Source organism: Hemicordylus capensis, chromosome 6, assembly GCF_027244095.1.
Source record: "Hemicordylus capensis ecotype Gifberg chromosome 6, rHemCap1.1.pri, whole genome shotgun sequence".
Lineage (NCBI taxonomy): Eukaryota > Metazoa > Chordata > Lepidosauria > Squamata > Cordylidae > Hemicordylus > Hemicordylus capensis.
The window spans coordinates 169,964,229-169,986,935 of NC_069662.1; the positions used below are offsets into that span (position 1 = coordinate 169,964,229).

The 22,707-nt window shown below is 56.3% G+C and overlaps 1 protein-coding gene across 1 annotated transcript in view; it reads right to left on the reverse strand.

The window, feature by feature from the left end:
* LOC128331382 (SCO-spondin-like) overlaps positions 1-22,707 on the reverse strand; it is a 126,140-nt gene that overhangs the window by 60,236 nt on the left and 43,197 nt on the right. Inside the window, exons 38-54 of the mRNA XM_053264726.1 lie at positions 20,202-20,384; positions 19,857-20,007; positions 18,349-18,508; positions 18,078-18,132; positions 16,740-16,862; positions 16,391-16,609; positions 14,803-14,933; positions 13,171-13,312; positions 11,302-11,466; positions 9,741-9,924; positions 9,363-9,408; positions 8,221-8,272; positions 6,780-6,900; positions 5,977-6,199; positions 5,104-5,245; positions 3,272-3,661; positions 38-184 (exon numbers count right to left, since the gene is read on the reverse strand). Of these exons, the coding sequence (XP_053120701.1) occupies positions 38-184; positions 3,272-3,661; positions 5,104-5,245; positions 5,977-6,199; positions 6,780-6,900; positions 8,221-8,272; positions 9,363-9,408; positions 9,741-9,924; positions 11,302-11,466; positions 13,171-13,312; positions 14,803-14,933; positions 16,391-16,609; positions 16,740-16,862; positions 18,078-18,132; positions 18,349-18,508; positions 19,857-20,007; positions 20,202-20,384 (2,634 nt within the window). The remainder of the gene's footprint in view (positions 1-37; positions 185-3,271; positions 3,662-5,103; positions 5,246-5,976; positions 6,200-6,779; positions 6,901-8,220; positions 8,273-9,362; positions 9,409-9,740; positions 9,925-11,301; positions 11,467-13,170; positions 13,313-14,802; positions 14,934-16,390; positions 16,610-16,739; positions 16,863-18,077; positions 18,133-18,348; positions 18,509-19,856; positions 20,008-20,201; positions 20,385-22,707) is intronic.

Genomic DNA, 22,707 nt, shown 5'->3' on the forward strand with positions numbered 1-22,707 from the left:
CCCACGAGAGCCGGGCCACGGCCCGGCGGACACTCACCGCAGTGCAGCTCGTCCGAGCCATCCAGACAGTCCTCCCGGCCGTCACACACCAAGGCGGCCTCGATGCAGCCAAAGGCCTCGCAGGCAAACTGGCCCTGCGTGCAGAGGGTCCTGGGCCTGCCGGGGCTGGGGGTGCGGGAGGGCCCTGCCGGAGGAGGAGGACACGCTGCAGGGAGGGAGGGCTGGGCCAGCAAGCCCCCGGCCAGCCCAGACGACACACAGCACTGGCTGACGCTGGGAGAGGGCGGGGGGGAGGAGCTCCCAGGGCGAGGACTTTGGGGCACGGGGCAAGGCTGACCATGCATGGTGGTGGTGGAGGAGGAGGGGGACTCCTCAAGGCAGGGCGGCCGGGTGGCCGGAACATGCCCTCCCCCGTGACAGTCCAGGGGAAGGAAATGTCTTCCGGCTGCCATCCTGGGCTTCCTGACCAAGGGGTAAGCCTCAGGGAAGGCAGTGGGCCTCCCTTCAGAGTAAACACAACGAGGACTGGACTGTCCTAAAATGCAAGCCAGACGTCAGCTCGTGCAGCGAACGCAATGTTGACTCAGAGCCCGCCGAGTCAGGCCATGGGTCCCTCGAGCCCGGTCTCTGACTGGCAGCAGCTCCCTGGCAGAAGATTTCTTTCCCAGGCCTGGCGACCAGAAGCCCTCCAGCTGGAGGGAAGGAGTCGGGGGGGGGGGGCTCCTGTGTGCAGAGCAGCTGCCGCTCTCCCTGTGCTACCTGGAGCTCTACCTGCTTGGCCCGAGGCCAGCCCCATGCTCAGTCCTGGCCTCCGGGGGCCATCCTGCACAGCCACCCCTGCCTGCCCGGGACAGAGACTGGAGTTGCTGCTGCTGCTTGGCAAGACAGCCCAGGCTCTGGCCAAGGGTCCTTCCCGGCAGAGGAGGGGTTTTGCTGGACTCCCAACAACTAGGGGTGTGCACGAAACCGGCTGGCCTGGTCTGGTTCGAGTCTGAACCTCCCGGCATGACCCGGGCCATGCAGAGGCCTATTGCACAGGCGCGGTGGCCTCCAAAATGGCCACAGCACACAGGGGGAAAGGCCAAAAACCAGCTGAAGAGCAGCAAACAGCCGATGTCTGAAATAAGGGAGGTCGGTGGGGGGAGGGGGAACGTCCGCAGACTCCCCACCGCCTCGGACATCTCCCCGGGAGGGGGTAAGTATAAACCAACCAACCAACCTTGCAAACCCCAGGGGGGTGGGTTTGGTCCAAGGTCGGAACAAATGGGGTGGTTCGTTATGACCCCCAACAGTCAAGCCAAACCGGTTCAATGTTGCACACGTTTGATGACGAACCGGTTTGCACATCCAAGCCGACTAGCAGCTCTTTCTTCCTATGGGCAGCGGACCAGAGACCAGCCCTCCCAGCCACCCTCCTGCTTAAGGTCCTGTTGCCAGAGTGGACAACCCGAGGCTCAGCAGTTTTGTTGGACTACGGCTCCCATCATCCCCAGCCACTCCTGCAGCTGGGTGCTGCAGACACCCTCCTCCATTGCAGAGGAGATGCGAGTTAAAGGGCTTGAAAAGCCCCAGGTGGGAAACTTCCCGGAAGTGGTCCACCCCCGGCTTTTCGTTTGCATCTCCTCCAGATTGGAGCGGGCGCGTCCACATATTGGCCAGATCTACCCCAAAGTCCCTACAAGCTATTGGGGAGCACTTCACACTCAATTCAAGTCTTTCACTGCACATTAGAGGGGAGCCCCATTTATATCCGGGGTTAAAAAAAAACCCTTTTTGTGTTGGGTTTTGGGGGGCTGTTAGAGAGTTTTGCAATGTCTGGGGCTTCAGGAATGGGTAAAGTCCTGGCTGTCGTATTAGACTCTCCTCTTTCGACCTATCTGAAAAGCAAAGGGTCAAATCCCTGGGCGGAAAACGCCTTTGTTGGGGCACATGCTTTTAGGGACTTCCAGACTCCGTTTGAGGTGTTCAGGAAGAACAAGAGGGGGATTTTTAAACCACAGAGTAATCACAAAGCGTGCCTTTGGGGTCTATTTTTAACTTGCAAAACCCTAGACATAGAGACTCAAAGATTGACTGACCAATTACACGAGGCTCAGTCAAGAGTGAAAATCCTGACAGAACAAATTGAGAATTCCAAGTTATTCTGTTCCCAAATTACCACGCAGAACTCTGAGCTTTCTAATAGGGTTTTTTCCTTGACACAAGATTCCCTAGGAAAGGATAGGATTATTCATGGGTTGCGGGAGCAGATTACACAATTGGATCGAGAATTAAAACTCTCAGTGTCCAAAGCGCAAGATGCTGAGACTGCTTTTAAGTTAATTTTGGAACAAAAGGAGGAGGACAGAAAACCCACTGGGGTAGCACATGAAAAATGCTTGGAGGAGATCCATAGGCTTAGGAGTCAACTTAAAATTAGGGCTGCAATGATCGCTACGGTAACTAAAGATGCCCCATTAGATTCCACCACAAAAGTTCCCCTGAATTCCCCCTATAATGGCCAAATCGGTCCCAACCTGAGAGCTAATCCTATGACGTCAGGAGGGATTAATTGTGTGCCTTCAGTGCCACCTGCTGACACATTAAGAAATTGCAATGCCCCAACATTTCCCACTGATTCATTAACACCCTACAAGGATTCTGGGAAGTGGGAGATTATTGATCAATTATTCTCTGCACCAGAGGAAGTAGAGAACAAGGATGCCAGGCCTGTTTGTGCCCTGACTAAAACGAAAATTATGAGGCAATCTGCTGGTGGGGGCCAATTTTCCCAAGACCTGACGAATTGTCCTCACGGTCCATGGGACGTGGAGACCTTCTTGCAGGGACTGGAGGATATTGAGCTTTCCGTATTTGCGGAATTAGAGCAGGAACACAAGACTGACGGCCCCAATTTCCACCCAAAAAAGAGAGCACTCATGATAAAGAAAATTCAAGGTCGTTTAAAAGATCCCAATTGTATCTTACAGGCAACTTCAAACTTGCAGTAAAGCTTTGCAGGAAACCCGTGGTAAAAGCTGCTGTCTGGGAAAGCTCCAGCATTGGGACCATGCCCCCCCCCCCGCTGTCCTGCCCCCTGCCTCCCAGGCACCTCCTGGCCCCCCATTTCTCCCCTGGCCCTGTGGACGGGCCTTGGGCCTGAGGGCAAGGGACTGGCCCCCTTCCCAGGCTCTTGGCAATGGGTCCTCCTGCTCTGGGTCTCCCACAGCCCTGGCTCCGGACTGCACGCGCTCCCCCTTGGTGCTCCACAGGACTGCCCCCCCCGGCTTACCTGAGAACGTGGGCCCCACGCCGGGCTTCCCAGGCTGGGATGGGAGGGTGTACGTTCCAGGCAGTCCTGGGGCACCAGAGGCTCCGGCCGTGACCCTGGGCAGGGTGGGCATCTTGGGCCCTGGGCCAGTGGGCCAGGCAACGCTCGGAGTCCCCGGGAACAAGGCGGCGGAAGTGGCTGGTCCCCAGAGCTGCTGGGAAGCCTCCCCCCTGGGCGAGCCCGAGGGGCCAGTGGCAGGAGGAGCGGAGGGTGCTCCTGGCCCCCGAGTGGTGGCTGCAAGTCCTGGCGTCCCCGTGAGCCTTCTGGGGAGGGATGCTGTTCCCGTGGCGGCTGTTCCTGGCCCTCGGATGCTGCCGGTTGGGGTTGCTGCGCCCTCTGTGGGCTTCGTCTCTGTGTGAGCCAGAAGCAAAGAGTCACTGGGAGCAGAGCTGGCCTGGTGGGAGCCAGCAGGAAGGGTCCCCTTGGCTAAGCAGGGCCCACCCTGGCTTGCATGTGAATGGGAGACTCCATGTGTGAGCACTGGAAGATCTTTCCCTGAGGGGATGGATGGGGCCCTCTGGGAAGAGCAAGAGCACCTGCACGCTTGCATGCAGAAGGCTCCGAGTTCCCTCCCTGGCAGCATCTCCAAGGCACTCTCCAGATTAGCACTTACATTAGCAATAGCACTTACATTTATCTACCGCTCTATAGCCGGAGCTCTCTAAGCGGTTTACAATGATTTTAGCATATTGCCCCCAACAGTCTGGGTACTCATTTTACCGACCTCGGAAGGATGGAAGGCTGAGTCAACCTTGAGCCCCTGGTCAGGATCGAACTTGTAACCTTCTGGTTACAGGGCGGCAGTTTTACCACTGCGCCACCAGGGGCTCTAAATTATAGGGGCTCTAATCTAGGGGCTCTAGATTAGACCCTAAAACAGGGGTAAAATGTTTCAACTTGGCTGGATCGTCTCGAAAATGACCCCCCGAATCTCAGACCCCTACAACCAGAAAATACAGCTATTTTTCTGCAATGGACTTATAATGTTATAGGGGAGCCCTTAAAACCTATCTGTTTGGTCTGGCCTTTCAGGGTTTCCCAGGGTTTTTAGCTGTTTGCATGTTTAATTGGTTTTATTCTGTTTTCATAGTTTTGATTTTAATTGTTAACTGGTTTTAATTGTTTTTATCCTGTTGTAAACTGCCTTGAGCCATTTTGGAAGGGTGGTATATAAATCGAATAAACAAACAAACAGAATAGCAGTATAACGCAAAGAAAAAGGCCGAAAGAAGACACTGGAAATGTGAACGGCCCCTTGCTGTCAGCCGTGTCAGAACACAGGCAATACGGAAGCACACTTAGTGGACAGTAGTGACCCTGTGGTCAGGTTTAATCTGGAAAGTGCCCAAGATCGTGCTGAGAGAGACTCCTGCCTGCAACCTTGGAGAAGCCGCTGCCAGTCTGTGTAGACAATGCAGAGATAGATGGACCCAGGGTCTGACTCGGTATATGGCAGCCTCCTAGGTTCCACGGTGCAGAAGGGAGGAGAGGAGGGCCCTACTTTGGCTCTCCAGCCTTGGCCTTCTCCAGCCCCTCACTGCAGCCCCCTCCCCACCCCAGCAAGAACAAGGAAGGAAGCCACAGACTCAGCAGCCCCCGCGAGCGACTAGGGCAGCCGCCGGCCTCATCAGGGCTCCCGGTCCTCCTCAATCCAGAGTTCCAGCCCTGGGTCCCCAGCTGCTCTTGGACTACAGCTCCCACCCACAGTGGCTGGGGATGGTGGGAGTTGTAGTCCAGCCACGTCTGGGGAGCCAAGGCTGAGGACCCCTGTCCCCACTCCATCTCCCACTCACTCCAGGGGCAGCCCAGCGCCTCCATGCGCAAGGAGATGCTGCCGCGGAACTCTGTGGGCACCAGGCGCAGGACGCGGGCCAAGAGGGCTGGTCGTAGCTCCTGCCGCACCGGGGTGGCGCTGTCGGAATTGCCCTCCAGGACCTGGGTGGGGGCAGGAAAAAGGGGGGGGGTGAGACAAGGAGTGGAGAGGGGAGGGGACAGAGTGGTGGCTCAGAAAGGGGTAGCCCAACCAGGCATGGGGATGATGGGAACTGTGGTCCGACAGCAGCCGGAGAGCCTCCGCTTGGCCACTCCTTCTATGACGCCCCCCTTCCCCTTCTGGGCATGGAGCTGGCCTGGGAGGAGAGCTGGTCTTGCGGTCACAAGCAGGAACTGTCCCCTTTGCTAAGCAGGTTCCACCCTGGTTTGCATTTGAATGGGAGACTACATGTGTGAGCACTGGAAGAGATTCCCCTGTGCTGGGGCCGCCGTGCTGGGAAGAGCAGAAGGTCCCAAGTTCCCTCCCTGGCAGCATCTCCAAGATAGGGCTGAGAGAGATTCCTGCCTGCAACCTCGAAGAAGCCGCTGCCAGTCAGGGTAGACAATACGGAGCGAGATGGGCCAAGGGTCTGACTCAGTATATGGCAGCTCCCTCTCTTCCTGTCTCTCGGGGAGTCCATCACTATCACCATAACTATTTGGAAATCCAGAGAGAAAGCAAAGTGGCCGTGGGGGCCATGAATGTCCAGCAGCTCTACTGAGGAGTGCTGGTTTTTTTGAGACTGCGGGTGGAGGGAGCCTCTAAGGGTGTGGGGGGTAGGCCAGGCCTGGGCCCTGGCTCGGTGGTGCTGAGCCCCAGCAGGATAGGAAGAGGAGGGCCAGGGCAGCTGTACCGTGGCCTGTAGGGAGGCTCCAGCGCCGGATCCAGCCCGGATGTAATCCTGGAAGTGGACCCCGTCCTTGCTGTGGGCCAGGCGGTAGCGGGCGATGTACCCTCCAGTCGGGCTCCCGCCCTGCGTGACCACGGCGGTGATGAAGGTGGGCCGGAGAAAGTCCACCTGGAAGTAGGGGCTGCGATCCGACCGGCGTGGGCTCCAGCCGGGCTCCATGTCCTGCCTGAGGGGGAGGGAGAAGACAGGCCAAGTGGGTCCAGCTCACACTCCAGCCCCACGGCAGCCGTCATGGGTCAGGCACTGGGTGCAGTCAAGACCTGCTCCTGGACGGGCCCCTCAAAGGGGTCCTCTGTGGGCCAGAACGGAAGCGTCTCCTTGTGGGTTCGTTTGTTCACTGACAAGCAGCTGTGGAAGCTGCAGTCGTGAGTGGGGGGAGGACCAGAGGGGGTGAAGGGGGGCAGATACTTAACCCTTTCCCTTCCTGCTGCTTGACTGCTGAAAATCACCCACCCCCAGACCACTTTTCTCCTTATGGGGAAAAAGATGCAGGCTTTGTCAACATCCTTGTCCATCCCCCAGCCTCTCCTCCGCCACCCACACTTTGCCCCCCCATCACCAGCCACGTCACTGCTCCTGAAATGCCACCTAACCTCATTGCCCCGTCCCTGCCCCCCTGTGGCTGGGAGGGGGTCACGCCACCGCCCCATCGTTAGCGGTACCCTTTGGATCTGCCCTTTTGCTCCCCATTCAAGGCAGGTCCCACCCCACAAAGCCTGCACGGCCTCCCCATCTGCCCCACTTACATGTTGGGCACAATGTGGAGGCGCCCAGCATCAGGGGGGTTTCCGTCCTGGAAGGAGGAGGCGCTCAGCTGCTGGTGCTGAACCCGCCCGTCCTCCAAGCCCAGGGGTTCACTGCAGAGACCTGGATGAGGGGGAGCACAACAGCAAGTTGCTACGGAAGCCCTCCGCCCCACTTCCATAACCCCACAGACATCTCCAAGGAGCCTTCCAGATGGCACACTATCACAGTGTCGCAAGGGGCCCCTGAAGTGTGCTTCCGCACTGCCTGTGTTTTGACATCGCAGCCCCTGCGTTGTAAGGAAGGTGCCGTTCATATTTCCGACACTTTCTTTCGGATTGTATTGCTGCATCACAGCCCTATAATGTCGCATCTGCGTTGCAAAAGAGGGGAAAGGCTGTATTTGCCTGATGTAGGAGGCTCGCCCCCTGACAATGGATCTCTAATGCGGTTTGAATTTGGCGCCACAGAACGTTTCAGTTCACACCACTTTTTGCGGTGTAAGGCTCACAATCTGGAAAGGGCCCAGAAAAATGCATATACGGAGAGGGGCTTGAGATATGAACAAATCCTTGAACTGCGGAATGAGCCCTCCACACCACCTGGCATTGAGAACCGTTTGCAGGCTGGCTGGTGAATGAGTCTGTTCACTGGGCGGGGGGAGACCATTGCCTTGCAAAAGGGGTTGCACAGAAGAAAATGATTCTGTTCAATGGGCTTCCTCTTAAGTAAGTGCCCAAATCCGCACTTGCTCCAAAAGCAGAATGCAAAAGGAGGCAACAGTGGAAGAAGAGACGCACCTTGCAAACGCCTGGGCTGGGAGGGCAAGCGGGGGAGAGAGTGGGGAGCAGCCTGCCGGGAGCTTGCATGCCCCCACCCCGCCTCCAAACCCATCTCAGAGACCTCTAAGAAGAGAGGCTGCTTTTCTGGCCCCCTCTACTCTGAATGTGTGGATTGGGCAAGAGGGGGGCAGGCAGGCAGGCAGGAGGTGGGGCTCTTTCCAGAGGCTGAAAGCCCCACCCCCTTCCGCGGCCCCCCTCCACCCCAAACTTGTCCCCCTCCTCCCCCCCTTCCGTCCCTGCCCGCCAGCCGGCTCCGCTGTCCACACAACACTACATTGCAGCACACATACTACGGGGCAACCCTCCTGAAAATGGGAAAACACCGCTGCGTACATTTACCACGTTACAGGGCAGAAATTCATCCCTAAAATTTGAAACAAAGCATGGGGGAAATTTGGAGGGCACCTGCTGACAGCGCAGCGACCGCCATGTCGAAACAAGGGCCGTTTGGAGGGGCGCTTAGCGGACCCGTTGGGGACCTCTTGCAGGGAGCAGTCTGGGAACCGGCCAGGGGCGCAGAGGCAGCGAAGAGAGGCCCCTGAGAGGAGGAGGAGAGCTGCTGGGCCCAGGCCCGTGAGGTTGTGGGGAAGGGGCCCCGTACCTGGCGGGGTGGGGGTGAAGCCCTCTGGGAACGGCCATCCACCTGGGGACACCTGGAAGGGTGGAGAAGAAGAGTCAGCCCGGCTGGCCTGTCCGGATGCCAGTGGGCCAGCCAGTCTCTCGGCATCGCCAGCCACGCCACCTGCCTCCTCCCGGGCCAGGGGAGGGCACCTCTCGGATGCCTCTTCCCTCGGAGACTCTCACAAAGGGCTGGACGCACCCACAGAGAAGCCATGAGCCCCGGCTGCTGAATGGAGCCTCCGTGTTCAGAGGCAGTATTCAGGAGCAGAGGCTGGGGCCAAACCTTGGCTAGCAAGCCAACACTGTGGACTTCCCAGAAGTAGTGGGTGGCTGGCCCAGCCCACCCGGAGCTTCTAGAAACGGTCTAGAAGGACGGGATGGACCTCCGGCCTGATCCAGCCAGGAGCCCCCACTGCTCACTTCCATCCCAGGAAGGAAGCTGCCTCGTCGGCCCTGAGACGGGCGTCAGACGCATCAGAGCATCCGAAGGGCCCTCCCGGTTCAGACCAAAGCCTCGTTGAGTGCCGCGCCTTGTGTCTCCCAAAGCGGCCCTCCAGATGCCTCTGGGAAGCCAACAAGCAGGAGATGCAGGCACAGCCCCTCTCCCACCATTGCTTCCTTGCAACTTGTGTTCAGAGGTAGACTGCCTCTGAACCTGGAGGCTCCATTCATGCTATCACGACTAGTATCTGCTGAAAGACCCATGTTCCGCCATGAATTAGTCTCACCCCTTTTAAGGATGCTCCTGAGTACCAGTTGCAGGGGAGTCACAGCAGGAGAGAGGGAATGCCCTCAACTCCTGCCCGTGGCTTCCAGCGGCATCTGGTGGGCCACTGTGCGAAACAGGATGCTGCACTCGATGGGCCTCCTTGCAGGGCCTGATCCAGCAGGGCTGTTCTGATGTTCGTAAGGCCATCTCAGCTGGTGGCCACCACCACATCTTGTGGCAGCGAATTCCGTAGACTAACTCTGTGCTGCACACAGAAGGGCTGCCCTTCCCCAGTGCCATGCCACCGCTGTGGCTGGCCTCCCTCCCAGAGCCAGACCTTCCAGGAAGGCAGCGCCGTGCGCCCCCCGCCAGCCCCTCCTCCCCACACGACCGCCCTGCTTTGGCTCTCGTACCTGAGTCGGGTGGGGCACAGAAGGTCTCAGCGGAGGCCTCCTCGGGCTGAAAGAAAGCGGGCAAGGGGGAGTTTTGTGATCAGGCTCGGTGAAGAGCCTGAAGCCCTGGGAGGCGGGCAAGAGGAGAGTCATCCAGGGTGGGGACTCGGGCAGAGAACTGGCCTTCCCAAGAGCCTCTGCTTCCCCTCAGCAAGACTCTCATCCTCATGAGTGAGGAAGACAGACCCATGTCGGCAGGGGGGGGGGTCCATCGCAGGCCAGGCCCCCATGCCCAGCAAGTCAGGGGGCAGAGAGCTCTCTGCAGCAACGCCCCCTTGGCCCCCTTGGCCGTGCCTCCAGGGCCCGCAGCACCCACCCCCTCCGCACGGGTGCCTTTACCTGGAGGTGCCCTCCGGGGCCAGGCGGGTGGCAGCAGGCCCACAGCCGGCCTCGTCAGCGGCATCTGGGCAGTCGGTGGCCCCATCGCACCTCCGGGAGGCTTCGAGGCAGATGTTGGAGGCGGCGCAGTGGAACTGGGAGAGGAGGCAAGTGCCTGGGACGGGCTCCAGGGACGGGGCGGCTCCTGCCAAGGGGACGGAGGGCGGAGAAGGGCTCAGCAGGGGGTGGGGGGGCTCCTGCCAGGACACACAGGAGGGGGCTGGAGGGGGGAGTCCTTGGGGGCCATGCCGCGGGCAGCATGGAGGAGCTACCCCAGAAGCGGGCGGGGCGGGGGATGCTGAAGCTTGTTGGCAGCTGCTGGCAGCTTTCCTGCAACCAAGGCAGGCGTCTGCCCATGTGCAAAGCGGGCGGAGCAGGGCCCGGGGGACACCCTGGATGCAAAGCTAAGAGAGCGCCTCCTTCTGTATGAGCCCCACCGCACGCTAAGGTCATCTGAGGAGGTCCGTCTCCAGTTGCCACCGGTTTGTCTGGTGGTGATGCAGAGGCGGGCCTTCTCTGTAGCCGCTCCTGGGCTATGGAATGCACTCCCGGCAGAAATTAGTAATCTGAGATCATTGCTGTCCTTCAAGAGAGCCCTTAAAACGTACTTATTTGGCCTGGCCTTCCAGAGTTTTAAATGATTAATTGTTTCAAACTGTTTTAAATTGTTGCCCTGATTTCCAGGGCATTTAGCTGTTCTATTGGTTTTATTGTGTTTTAATAGTTTGATTTTAATGGTTAATTTGTTTTTAATTGTTTTTATCATGTTGTGAACCGCCCTGAGCCGTATCGGAAGGGCGGTATATAAATCTAATAAATAAATAAATAAATAAAATAATAAAGCAATGGGAAGATTGGAGTGTGTGTGCGTGCAGGGGGAGGAATCTACCTTTTTTTGCACTTTGGAAAGTAAACATTGAAAAGAAAGCCTTGGTAACCAATTCCTGCCTCCTCAAATATGCGGAGCAACTCCCTAACTGACTCTCAGTCTGTGCAACTGCAAAGCCTGGGCACCCCCCTCCCCGCCGCCTGCTCCCGCTTCCCCCTCCCCTCCCTGTTGTCTCTCCAGGCAGGCGGGGATCTCTTCTGGCGCGCTTCCTCAAGGGAGGGCTCCCCAGCCTTGGGCCCAGATGTTGCTGGGCTCTGGCTGCCAGCCTCCCCAGCCTCCATGGGCAAAGGGCATCAACAGCTGGGGACTCGGGGTTGGGAAGCCTTGTCCTAATGCCACGACAGCCCCCGTGACAGCCACGCCTCCAAGGGCCACTCCGCACAACCCAGGGTGGCAAACGCCAGTTCCCCACCGCCAGAGGCACGGGCCCCGGATCTGCAGCCACCCCCCTCTCTCACTTCCCTGACAAGGGGACGGGCCTGGCACACACAGCCTTGCCAGGGCTGGCTTCTCAGAGCCACCCTCGACACAGCTGGGTGCGCCTGGCAACCGTTTCCCAGGCACACCTGTGGAAGAGAGCCCTCCTCCGCCCCCCTCCCACCCTCTTGCACAGGGCCTGGGGCTGCTACTCACCACAAGGCAGCTCGTCCGAGAAGTCCCAGCAGTCGTTGACTCCGTCGCAGATGGCGCCTTGGGGCCCGGCGGGGACACAGCGCCCGTTTCGGCACTGGAACTCGCCCGCCCGGCAAGGCCTCCAGCCTGGAGACGCGGTGGGGATGCCGGGTAGTTCTGGGGACACTGGAGAAGGGCAAGAAGAACTTGCAGGAAACGCAAGCTCAGGAGAAGGCGGGGGGGTGGCATTCAAGCCAGAGACCCCCAAACTCCCCCTTGCTCCCTCCACTTCCCTCAGCTTGGCCCCAGAGGTGGCCAAGGTGCTTTCCAGACGGTGCTAGCACAGTGTCACCACCTATCCCTTAAGTGTGCTTCCATACTGGCTGTGTTGTGACTCCACAGTCAGCAGGTGCTTTTCACATTTCCGACGCCTTATTTTGGATTTTATTGCTGAGTTACAGCCCTATAACGTTGCATGTGCGTTGCCAAAAAAAATTAGCTGTATTTGCCCATAACACCTTACAACGGACCTTACAAGGGATTTCAACTGCAGTTTGAATCCAGAACACAAAACGTGGCAGTTTACACCACTTTTTGTGTTGGAAGGCTTGCTATCTGGAAACCACCCTGGCCATAGTTCTTGCAGGGTGCTTTCCAGATTAGCCGCTCGAGAGCAGCAAAATGCTTCCGTTCAGGCAAATCAAATTCAAAATGTAAATAGTAAAGCACCAGCAGGGGGAGCAGTCTCACGAAAACTCACCACTGGAAAATACAGCAACATTTTCATGCCAGACATACAATGTTATCACAATAAATTGCAGAGATTAAATCCGAAACAAGGCATTGGAAATGCGGATGGCCCCCTGCTGTCAGTGTAGGGACTGCGGTGTCACAACACAGGCCCCCAAACCCCTGAGCAGTGACAGAGGCCATTCTTTTAAAACGGAAGGCTTCTCCCAACGAAGGAGGGGAAAGAGGAGCAGGAGGAGGACGGAGAGGGGGAGGACCAGGAGAGGAGAGCTGGTCTTGTGGGAGCGAGAATGACTTGTCCCCTTAGCTAAGCAGGGTCCACCCTGGTTGCATATGGATGGGAGACTTTATGTGTGAGCACTGGAAGAGATTCCCCTCAGGGGATAATTGGGCCGCTCTGGGAAGAGCAGAAGGTTCCCTGGCAGCATCTCCAAGAGAGGGCTGAGAGGAGAGATTCCTGCCTGAAGCCTCGGAGAAGCTGCTGCCAGTCTGTGAAGACAATACTGAGCTAGATGGACCAAGGCTCTGACTCAGTATATGGCAGCTTCCTAGGTTCCTATGACCAGGGGAGCCCCAGGCTGGGGAGGCTTAAAGCCCTTCCAGGAAAAGGGCGAGGGGTTCCCTGGTTGCAGCCCCCCCATCAGGAAACAGCAGCAGCCTCTGACAGCTCCTCCCGCCCTTTCAGCAGGGCTCTGACAAGGCTTGCTTGGATATGGGTCTGTGTGGGTGAAAGGAGGGAGCGCCTATGATCAGAGGGCCAGCCCAGTCTGCTCCCCTCCCCTGCTGCCAGCCCAGAGGCCGGAGGGAGCACGGAGGGAGTCTGTGGCCACGGGCTACCAGCACGGTCTATTCCGGGGGGGGCGCTCCTGGGGAATGGGCCCCCCCACTCGTCCCCTCATGGCAGCCTTCCAGGAAGCTGAGTCACATACACCAGGGACGGCAGGAAGGGCTCTGTGTGGGGAAACGGTGGGCTGGCTGAGGCTCAGCCTTGCTCCCCCTCCCCACACTGAAGGCCAGCCTTCCTGCGACCCCCTGAAATGCACCCCAAGTCCTGGACAGCCCAAAGATGGCGCCAGCCTCCCTGCAGGAGAGCCCCCTCCCCCCCCCACCCAAGGCGGACCGTGCGCCTGATGCTCCCACCTTTGCCACAGCCCAGCAGCTCCATGCGCAAGAAGATCCGGTTGTGGAAGTCGCGGGGCAGGAGGCGGATGTGCCGGGCATGCACCATGCGCTGGAAGGTGCGCACCACTGGGGTGGAGTCGTCCGAGTTGCCCTGGAACAACTGGAGGGAGGTCGGTAGGAGAGGGGAGGTCGGCTGAGGGCACGCAAGCACTTCTGTGATGCCCCCCCCACCCCACACAAACTTGCATGCGCCAGGAGCTGCATGCCCCCAATACGTGTGGTCCTGTGCAGAGAGAACGCCCCCACCCCCCGCCCCATGGGGCCCTTGGTCTGGGCTCTGGGCCTTCCTAGGCCCCCTCGATTCTCTCTCTGTCACACCTGCACCCCACACCCACATCAATAAATGCCAAGTCAGAAAGAGAAAGAGAAAGGAACACTTTCCCAATCTCAACTTAAGCACGCAGCCTGAGAGGTGAAGTGCAAATTGCCTTAAAATGGCACAAATGCAGACTAGTTTTCGACAGCCGAAATCATGATGGGATTTCCAGTCTCCCAATTCTGTCCTCACAATCTCCGTCCATCAATATATACACACAAAAGTGGAAGGCAAGAGAAGAAGAGGACGACCAGCAGCCAGGTGGATGGACTCGATGACGACGGCCATGAATGCACCACAGAGAGACCTCCAAGGCCAAGCTGGAGACAGACCATCCTGGAGAAAATCTCTCTCTATGTGGTCGCTAGGAGTCAACACCGACCTGACGGCAGGCACACACACACACCCTATAGCAAGGGTGCCCAGTGCCAGGCTCTCCAGCTGTTGTTAGACTACAACTCCCATCATATCCGGCTGCAACTGCAGGAGAGCATTGGGCTGGCCACCCCTGGGGAAGGCCATGGCTTCCTTCCCCCACATCCACCCCCTGGAGATACAGCTGCAGAAGCATCTGGTGGGCAAACCTGGCCCTCCAGATGCTGTTGAACTACAATGCCCATCATGTCCAGACACAATTGTAGTTCAGCGGCATCTGGAGGGCCAGGTTTGCCCACCCATGCCTGACACCTTCTATTCTACTCACCACTAGGGCTGTTGAGAGCAAAGATGGTAAAACAGGGGACTCCCTCTTTGTTCCTCTTGTTGTTTCCCCCTTCCTCGAGAGAGGAGAGCTGGTCTTGTGGGAGCAAGCAGGAATGGTCCCCTTTGCTATGCAGGGCCTGCCCTGCCTTGCATTTGAATGAGAGACTAGAAGTGTGAGCACACTGTCAGAGATTCTCCTCAGGGGATGGAGCCGCTCTGGGAAGAGCAGAAGGTTCCCAGTTCCCTCCCTGGCAGCATCTCCAAGATAGAGCTGAGAGAGACTCCTGCATGTAACCTTGGAGAAGCTGCTGCCAGTCTGTGTAGACAATACTGAGCTAGGTGGACCAGTGGTCTGACTCAGTAGAAGGCAGCTTCCTATGTAACCTACTTCTGTTCTGGCACTATGAGGATATAAAGTTCAAGGTCACAGGTTCTCTATTCAAGTCTGCAACGACTTTAATAAACCTTCACTTATTTTTGGACCTTAAATGTCTGTCTCAAGATACTTCTAGTGGGCTCGGTTCTTCTCACACTCACAGCATGCTTGCTTCAACCCTACGAGGATCTCGCACCTTTGGTTCAAGCGTGGCACCCATGGAGGAGGCCTCGTGGTAATCGTGCCATCTCACACCATCCAGGCTGAACTGCAGGGAGAAGCTGGTCACGTAGGCGTCGGAGGATCCTGCCCCCTGCACCACCACTCCTGGGGAAGGACAGGGCAGACCACAATCACAATGGTTTCCCAGGACAACTCCCAACCCATGACTCTGTGCAATAAAACCTACATTCATTCATTCATTCAACATATTTTTATACCACCCCAAACTTATGTCTCTGGGCGGTTTACAACAAAATAAAAACAGAAAGTAAAACATTAGTTAAAAACAAAAACAAAAGTTTAAAACATTACAACAATTTTAAAATTTTAAAACATTATTTTAAAACAACATTAAAACCATTAATACAATGTTAATTAATTAATCAATCTATATCCACAACATGGACGATGTAGGCTTGTCCCTTAAACTTCAGGTGCAAAGGAAAACCAAGAGAGCATATTTTAAGTTCAGGTTCGCCCTGAGCTTTCCCAGACAGCAGGCTTTGCGGCAGGTTTACAGCGAGGCTTTACTGCAAGTTCAAAGTTGCCAAAAAAAAAAACACGGATGCAAAAAGTGGATTTTTTTTACCCCGGATACAAATCAGGCTGCACTCTTAATGTGCATTGAAAAACCCAAATTGTGTGTGAACTGCTCCCCGATAACTCGCAGGGACTTGGGGGTAAATCTGGCTGAGATGTGAACACACCCCCTCCATTCCGGAGGAGATATGAGTGAAAGGGCTTCCAAAGCCCGGTGTGAAAAGCTTTCATGAAGCATTTCAATCCCTCCTTTCCATCCACAGAGGCCTTCAAGACAGCTTGGAAGAAGTAATTACACCAAGACGTGAGTCCACCCTCCCTCCCTCCCTCTTGCTGAAGCCCCCCCAGACAGGACCGCCTGCCCTTGTGTGGCGTCCTTCTCTGCCTCCAACGGTGGTCTCCCTGGGAAAGGTCTGCCAGGAAGGCCCCACAGCAGAAAACAGTGATGGGTCAGGGCCCCTCCACCATGGGGCCACAGATCTAAACATGGCTCCTCTTCTCTCCAGCCGCTTCCATCAGCAGAAGAGGGCTGGATGTAATCAATGAAAGGGAATTTATCCGCTCCCTACTCTGAGCCAGGCAGGTGTTCCCAAACTTGAGTCCCCAGACGTTGTTGACGAACAACCAGAAGCCAACCACATCTGGGGGCCCAAATTGGAGAAGCCCTGCCGTAAGCAATAATGATACTTCACCTTTTCGGAGTGTCCCAACAGCTTTGGATGCATTTTCTTTCATCTTTACAACACCCCGAGGAGAAATACCCTCCCTCCAGTTGCAGATATGGAGCGGAGGGGGGAGGGCCTGCTTTGCTAAAGGCCACCTCATGAGCCCATGACCCGGATGAGGTTGGAACGGGGGGGTTTCCTGGCCCACTGCTCAGTCTCTTAGCTGCTACGTGACCACAGCTCTGTCTTCAGGCAACGGGCAGGGGATGGATTATGGAAGGAGAGGTGGGGGTTGCCTTGGCTACAGGGCCGGTCTCCACCCCACCCACCCCAGCCAGCTCCAAGCTAGACACTCACCTGTAATGTTTCGGCGCTCCCCCAGGTCCACGTGCAAGAAGGGTGGCTGGGAGAGGAGCTCGGGATAGGCGTCAGCCGGAGGGGCCCAGCCTTGCAAATCCGAGTCGGGCAGGATGCGGTTGAGGCGAGCTGCATGCGCTGGGTTCTCCGGCTGCTGTGAGGAGGCGCTGAAGCTGGCGTCCGGCAAGGAGCTGATGCCCAGGGGGCTGTAGCAAAGGTCTGCAGGGGGCACAGAAGCGGGGGCCAGAGTCGGGCTCGGGATGCATCCGAAGCACACCAGAGCCCTTGCCCGACTCGGAACGCTCCCCTCCCTCCCTGCTCATCAGCTCCTCCTAACAGACTCACTCACCTCCAAGTGGGGGCAGCGGGAAGGTGCTGAGCGGGAGAGGGGTGGTGAAGCCAGCTGGGCCCACCCCAGTGGGCCCCAGAGGTGTGACTGCTGGCACAGCGGGGGCTGTTGTTCGGTTCTCACCTGGATTTGACGGAAAGGGAGGAGGCCGGTCAGACCGTGGGGCTGAGGGCTCGGCTTCCCCTGCGGGGTGGGGTGGGGGGTTATACAAGATGTGGTGGTGGACACACTAGCTTGGATGGCTTTAAAAGGGGCTTAGACAGATTCACGGAGGACAGGGCTATCAGTGGCTACTAGTCTGGTGGCTGTGGGCCACCTCCAGCCCCAGAGGCACGATGCCCCTCAGTGCCAGTTGCAGGGTCAGCAATAGCAGGAGGGAGGGCAAGCCCTCATCACCTCTTCCCGGTGGGCCTCTCGGAGGCATCTGGTGGGCCACTGTGGCGCTTTCCAGATGAGACCCTACAACAGGGTCGTGGCGTATCTGCCAAGTGTGCTTCCCTGCTTCCTGTGTGGTGACACCGCAGTAATTCCTACGCTGCCCGCAGGGTGCCGTCCGCATTTCGGATGCCTTGTTTCAGATTTAGTCGCTGCGATTTAGTGCTATAACGTTGTGCGTGCCTTGCAAAAAGGATGCTGCATTTTCCTGTTGTAGGGTTGTTTTTTTTATTCTGGGGATCGCTGTGAATACAATCTTGCCAAGTTGAAGCATTTTGCCGCGGTTGTAGTGGATAATCTGGAAAGCGCCTGTGTGAAACAGGATGCTGGACTAGATGGGCCCCCTTGGGCCTGATCCCGCAGGGCTGCTCTTCTGTTCCCCAAACGCTGCCAGCTTTGCCCACACCCACTCTGGCTTGGTGGGGTCGCAGCACAACCTTCCCACGCTGCCACGCGAACTAGAGAAATGGCACCTGCCTGGGCTGGCATCCCAGCCCTATCGAAAGAAAAGCCTGCAGGCAGGCAGGACAGGCAGGCCCCACGCAGAATGACCTAAGTGGATCATGCAGATGTTTTCTGGTGGCAAGCAAAGGTTTTTTGGTTTTGGTTTTCGATGTGGAGAAATCTTGCTATTTCTTTCTCCCCCACCACCACCACTCCCCGCCGAATGTAAAATGCTTCAGCTGGGAAAGGGGGAAGACAGGGAAATCTCATTTTCTGTCATTAGAAATCTCTAACCCTGCTTGTTAGGTACACAAGGCAGCTAACGTGATGCAGATCACAACCAAATGATGGACCAGAGAGGCTTGTTGGGCTGGGGAGAAGAGGCGTAAGAACAGCTGACGGGGAAGGTGTGGGGGTCCCCCACGTCCCCCCCTCCCCGCCCTCAGCTCAGGAACTCACCCGTCTCCATGCAGTAGCAACAGGTGTCCCCTCGGCCCTCCACCAGAACCCGGCCCTGCAGGGATTGGGGGGGGGCAGCATCAGCAGGGGAACCAGCCAGGACATGCTCAGAGACACCCTCCCCGCCACAGGACCAAGCCCGGCCATGGAGAGGCAGCTTCCGGTGGGGTTTCTCTGGCTCTGGTGACGAGGCCCCCAACCGCCCACCCTGGAGGCCACCGGAAGAGGCCGGGAGGCGCTGCTGCACTCACCCACTCGCTCACTCACTCACCTCGGGGCAGGGCACTGTGTGGTAAGGGCAGTACTGGGAGCACTGCACGGTCAGATTGGGCAGGCACTGGCACACTTGGCACTGCCCCGAGCGCCAGCGGCCGCCCATCTCGTGGGCTCGGCCGTGGTGTTCGCACTCCTCGCAGGGCTCCGTCTGGCACCTGGGAAGAAGGGGAGGGCAGCTCAGGCCTCAGGATCCCACCGCGGGAGGGCGGCAGGCAGCAGCCAGGGCTTGGAGCCCCCCTCAACCCCCCCCACTCTCTCCACAGCCCCCAGCCAGGCCTCCTGCCTGAGCAGGAGAAGGACAAGATCGGGGCCCCTGTGCGGGCTCCTCCTGGCTCTCTCCCCCCCTCGCCGGCCCGCCTGCCTTCCCAGCCCGGCTTCTGCACGGTGTGGCAATGATGCCTCTTCTTCCCTGGTTCCTTCCTTTTGCATTCTGCTTTGGGGGCAAGCATGGATCTGGTCACTTCAGAGGAAGCCCACTGAACTGAATCATTTTCTCCTGTGCAATCCCATTTGCTTTATCAGCTGAGTGGCTGACTGGCGGTTTAATCTTTCACATTTGCTTACTGCAAGGCAACGGACTCCCTCCCCCCTTGTTCACTGGAAGGAAGCCCCACAAACTGTTCTCAGTGCCAGGTAGTGTGTTGGGCTCATTTCACAATTCAAGGATTTGTTAATAACTAAAACCCCTTTCCGTATATGATTTATTTTTTATTTTTTGCTCGGGGTCTTGTGCAAATGCACCATCTCTTTCCGTTTCCTTAATATAGAGGCAAGCAAGGGATTGCAGTTTGTACCATGGTGCTCCCCTTAGTGGTGGTTTTGCGCAAAAGTGCCTGGAGGAAAGTGGGGGTGGGGGGGACACCTTCGTCACGTCATTCCCGCTCTGCGACTCCATTGGCCCAAAACAGAGGAGGAGGAGGGGGCAGTGAATGCGATTCTGGTAGAATATAGACACCCCCTGTCTGGAAAACCCACAGCAATTGTGGGCAATGTGAATGGCCACGATCCTGTCATGATGCATTGAGAAATGTATTGAAAAATGCTGTGCTTGCAGTTTCCAGCCGCTGCCTCATACCCTCACACTTTGCAACACTTTAACCGGCACAAATCTTGTAATCTGGAAAACGCCCAGATGATGTTAAAGGACGTCATGTAATTTCTTAGTGCCATCTGCTGAAAATCCATGAAAAAGCCATGTCTTTTTTAAGTTAGAGCAAAAGTAGCATTGGAAGGAAATGGTTTTCTCATGAACGGCCAACAGCCAGCCAGCAGAGGATGCTAAGAAACTGTACAACGACCGTTTACATCGTCTGGACCTGTGATTACACCTCCTGTTGAAATCTGAGCTGAAGCTGGAATACCTTGCCGCCTGGAAGAGCCCTCCATGTGACCTTCCTCCCCCTGCTTCCCTGCTGGCTCTAGAGGGCTCTGAGCGGCTTGCCTCAGCCCTCCTCCTCCTCCTCCTCCTCCTCCTCCTCCTCCTCCTCCTCCTCCTGGGCTTACCTGCGGGCTTTGCGGTAAATGCCCCGGCACTGGCGCCCGTTCCCGTGCTTGCTGGGGTTGTTGGGGCTGCGGAAGGACCACTGGATGCTCTGCACCCCACAGGGACCCAGGCATTCGCCCCAGGGGGACCAGGACGACCAGCCACAGTTGACTGTGGACAGAGAGGGGGGACAAGTCTTACTGTGCCCCTCTCACTAAGGAGAGGAACTGAGGCTGGGGCATGTAGGTCCCAAGTTGAAATTTGCCCCCAAGGGCTGAGGGGGCGATGGAGGGAGAAACCAGAGGGAAGACTCTGGGGCAGAGTCCACAGGAAAGTGGGGGAGGGAGGAGGCCACCACAGCCCACCTGTGCACTCGGGGTTCTGCCGGCAGCGCTTCATCTGCCCATCCTGGCAGGTGCAAATCCGGCAGTTGACTTTCACCAGCTGGCCTGGCCAGTAGCGGCTGCCCTCCACCTGGCAGGGGCATTCCCGCGGGTGCACACACTGCTGCTCACTGTCCAGGACCAGCCCGTCGGGGCACCAACAGCCTGTGCAGGAGAGAGGGGCAGAGGAGACAGGTGGGCTCATGGATGGAGGGAGGCCCTCTGCCCACAGCTTCTCCAAGACGAACCTTCTTGCAGGTGGGTGCTCTCCAGATTCACCCTTACCACAGTGTCACTACGGATCAGCAATGTGTGCTTCCGTGCTTCCTGCGTTGTGACACTGCAGTCTCTCCACTGACAGCAAGGTGCAGTTCACATTTCCAATGCCTTACTTCGGATTTTATTGCTGCGTTATAGTCCTATAATGTTGTATGTGCAGCACAAATAAATAGCTGTATTTCCCCATTGTGGAGTTTTTGTAAGACTGCTCCCCCTGTGGGTTGCTTTGCGCAACAGCCTTTATTTACAGTTTCAATTGGCTCTGCCCACGCCAAAGCATTTTACCACTGTTGAGCTAGTAATCTGGAAAGCACCCGGGTACATCTTACTCTCTCTCTTTTCCGTGTGAAACCTGTTAACCTCCTGGCGGCTCCTCCTGACAAGCCAGGGGGCACCCAAGGAGGCAGTTCATGTGGCTCCTCTCCCCTGCCAACCCACCAAAGAGCCACACTTCCTGCAGGCTGTCCATTCTTCAGGCAGAGCTGTGCATTTAACTGCAGCCTGCCATTAACAGCCTGCAGGCAGCATGGCTCTTGGGCGGGGTGGGGGAAAGAAGAGCCACCTGAACTGCCTCTTTGGGTGCCCCCCCGGCTTGTTAGGAGGAGCCACTACGAGGTTAACCAACACTTTGCACCACAAATGGGATTCTAGCTATCCAAAGAGCAAGAAGGCATGGTGCCAACTCTGTGCCATCTCTGTCCCAAGAATCAGGTACACATTCTGCACCTATGACCTCTGTGAATTATACATCTAGGAAGCTGCCTTCTATTGAGTCAGACCACGGGTCCATCTAGCTCAGTATTGTCTACACAGACTGGCAGCAAATTTGGCTTCTCCAAGGTTGCAGGCAGGAATCCCTCTCAGAGATGCTGTCAGGTGTGAGCTGTTCATAAGGTAACTTGGTAACCATACTGGGTCCTGCAGCCCACCCCCTCATGCAGATCCTGCCTAGCACCTCTGAGGTGGTTTCCAGACTGTGAGCTTGACAGCAGTTGGAGGTGGTTTAAATGCTTTGGCTTGGCAGGATCATATTCAAAACGTAAATAAAGGGTGGAGGCCGTTTGCTGCATTGTACGTGGTACAGCTGTGGCCGTTCATATTGCCACCCATAACAATGTGTTTTCCCAGCAGGGACTGTTCATATTGTTTGTGAGACGTGCTCTCTGCGCCCTCCTACTGCCCCATTTTTAGCCAACGGGGTCGCAGAGGAGGCAGGGGACATGACTTGATGAGGCTTTCTTAAAAAACCTTTTTTTTTCTTGGTGGCTTTGCGCAAAGCCAACAGAGGGAGCAGTCTTTTCTAGCTTGCACAAACCATTCCTTGCCATGGCTGACAAATAGTTTTTTAAACTAATTTAAAAACTCACTGGCAGAGGCTGAAAGAGGAAAGGAAGAACAGAAAGCAACAATCACAGAAATATAAAAAGAAATATAATAACAATAGGTTTACATTAGCAGAGAAGAGAGAGGAGAGAAAAGCAAATAAAAAGGAAATTGCACCAATGCATCTTTGCACAAGAGCATCCAGGGCGCTTTCCAGATTACCCGCTACAGCAGTGTCACTATGTATCTGTTAAGTGTGCTTCCATACTGCCTGTGTTTCAACATCACAGTCCCTGTGCTGACAGCAAGGTATTGTTCACATTTCTGATGCCTTCTTTCGAGTTTTATTGCTACATTACAGCCCTATAATGTTGCATATGCATTGCATAAAAATAGCTGTATTTTCCTGTTGCAGTTTTGCAAGCTAGAAAAGACTGCTCCCCCTGCTGGTGGCTTTGCACAACAAACAGCTCAACCCTTTATTTATGTTTTGAATGCCAGCTGCCAAGCCGATGCATTTTACCGTTGTAGTGGGTAATCTAGAAAGTGCCCAGGAATTGTTATTTTTTAAAATGATCCTTTCAAAAGATGAGAGAAGATTAACATATTGAAATATCAAATTGCCAAGTGAACTCTCCACACTTCACTGCGGAAACAGTGGGACAGGCCTCCTAAAACAGGAAAATACAGCTATATTTTTGGAACGTTGTAACAATAAAATGTAAAGATAAAACCTGGAAGAAGGCTTCCAGTGTGTGAATGGTACGTTGTTGTCATCACATGCACAACGGGGTCAAAACACAGTTAGTGCAGACTTAGCAGAGATGTAGCAAAACAATTCTAGCATGTAATCCGGAAAGCAACCTGGTCATCATCGGGACTGGTT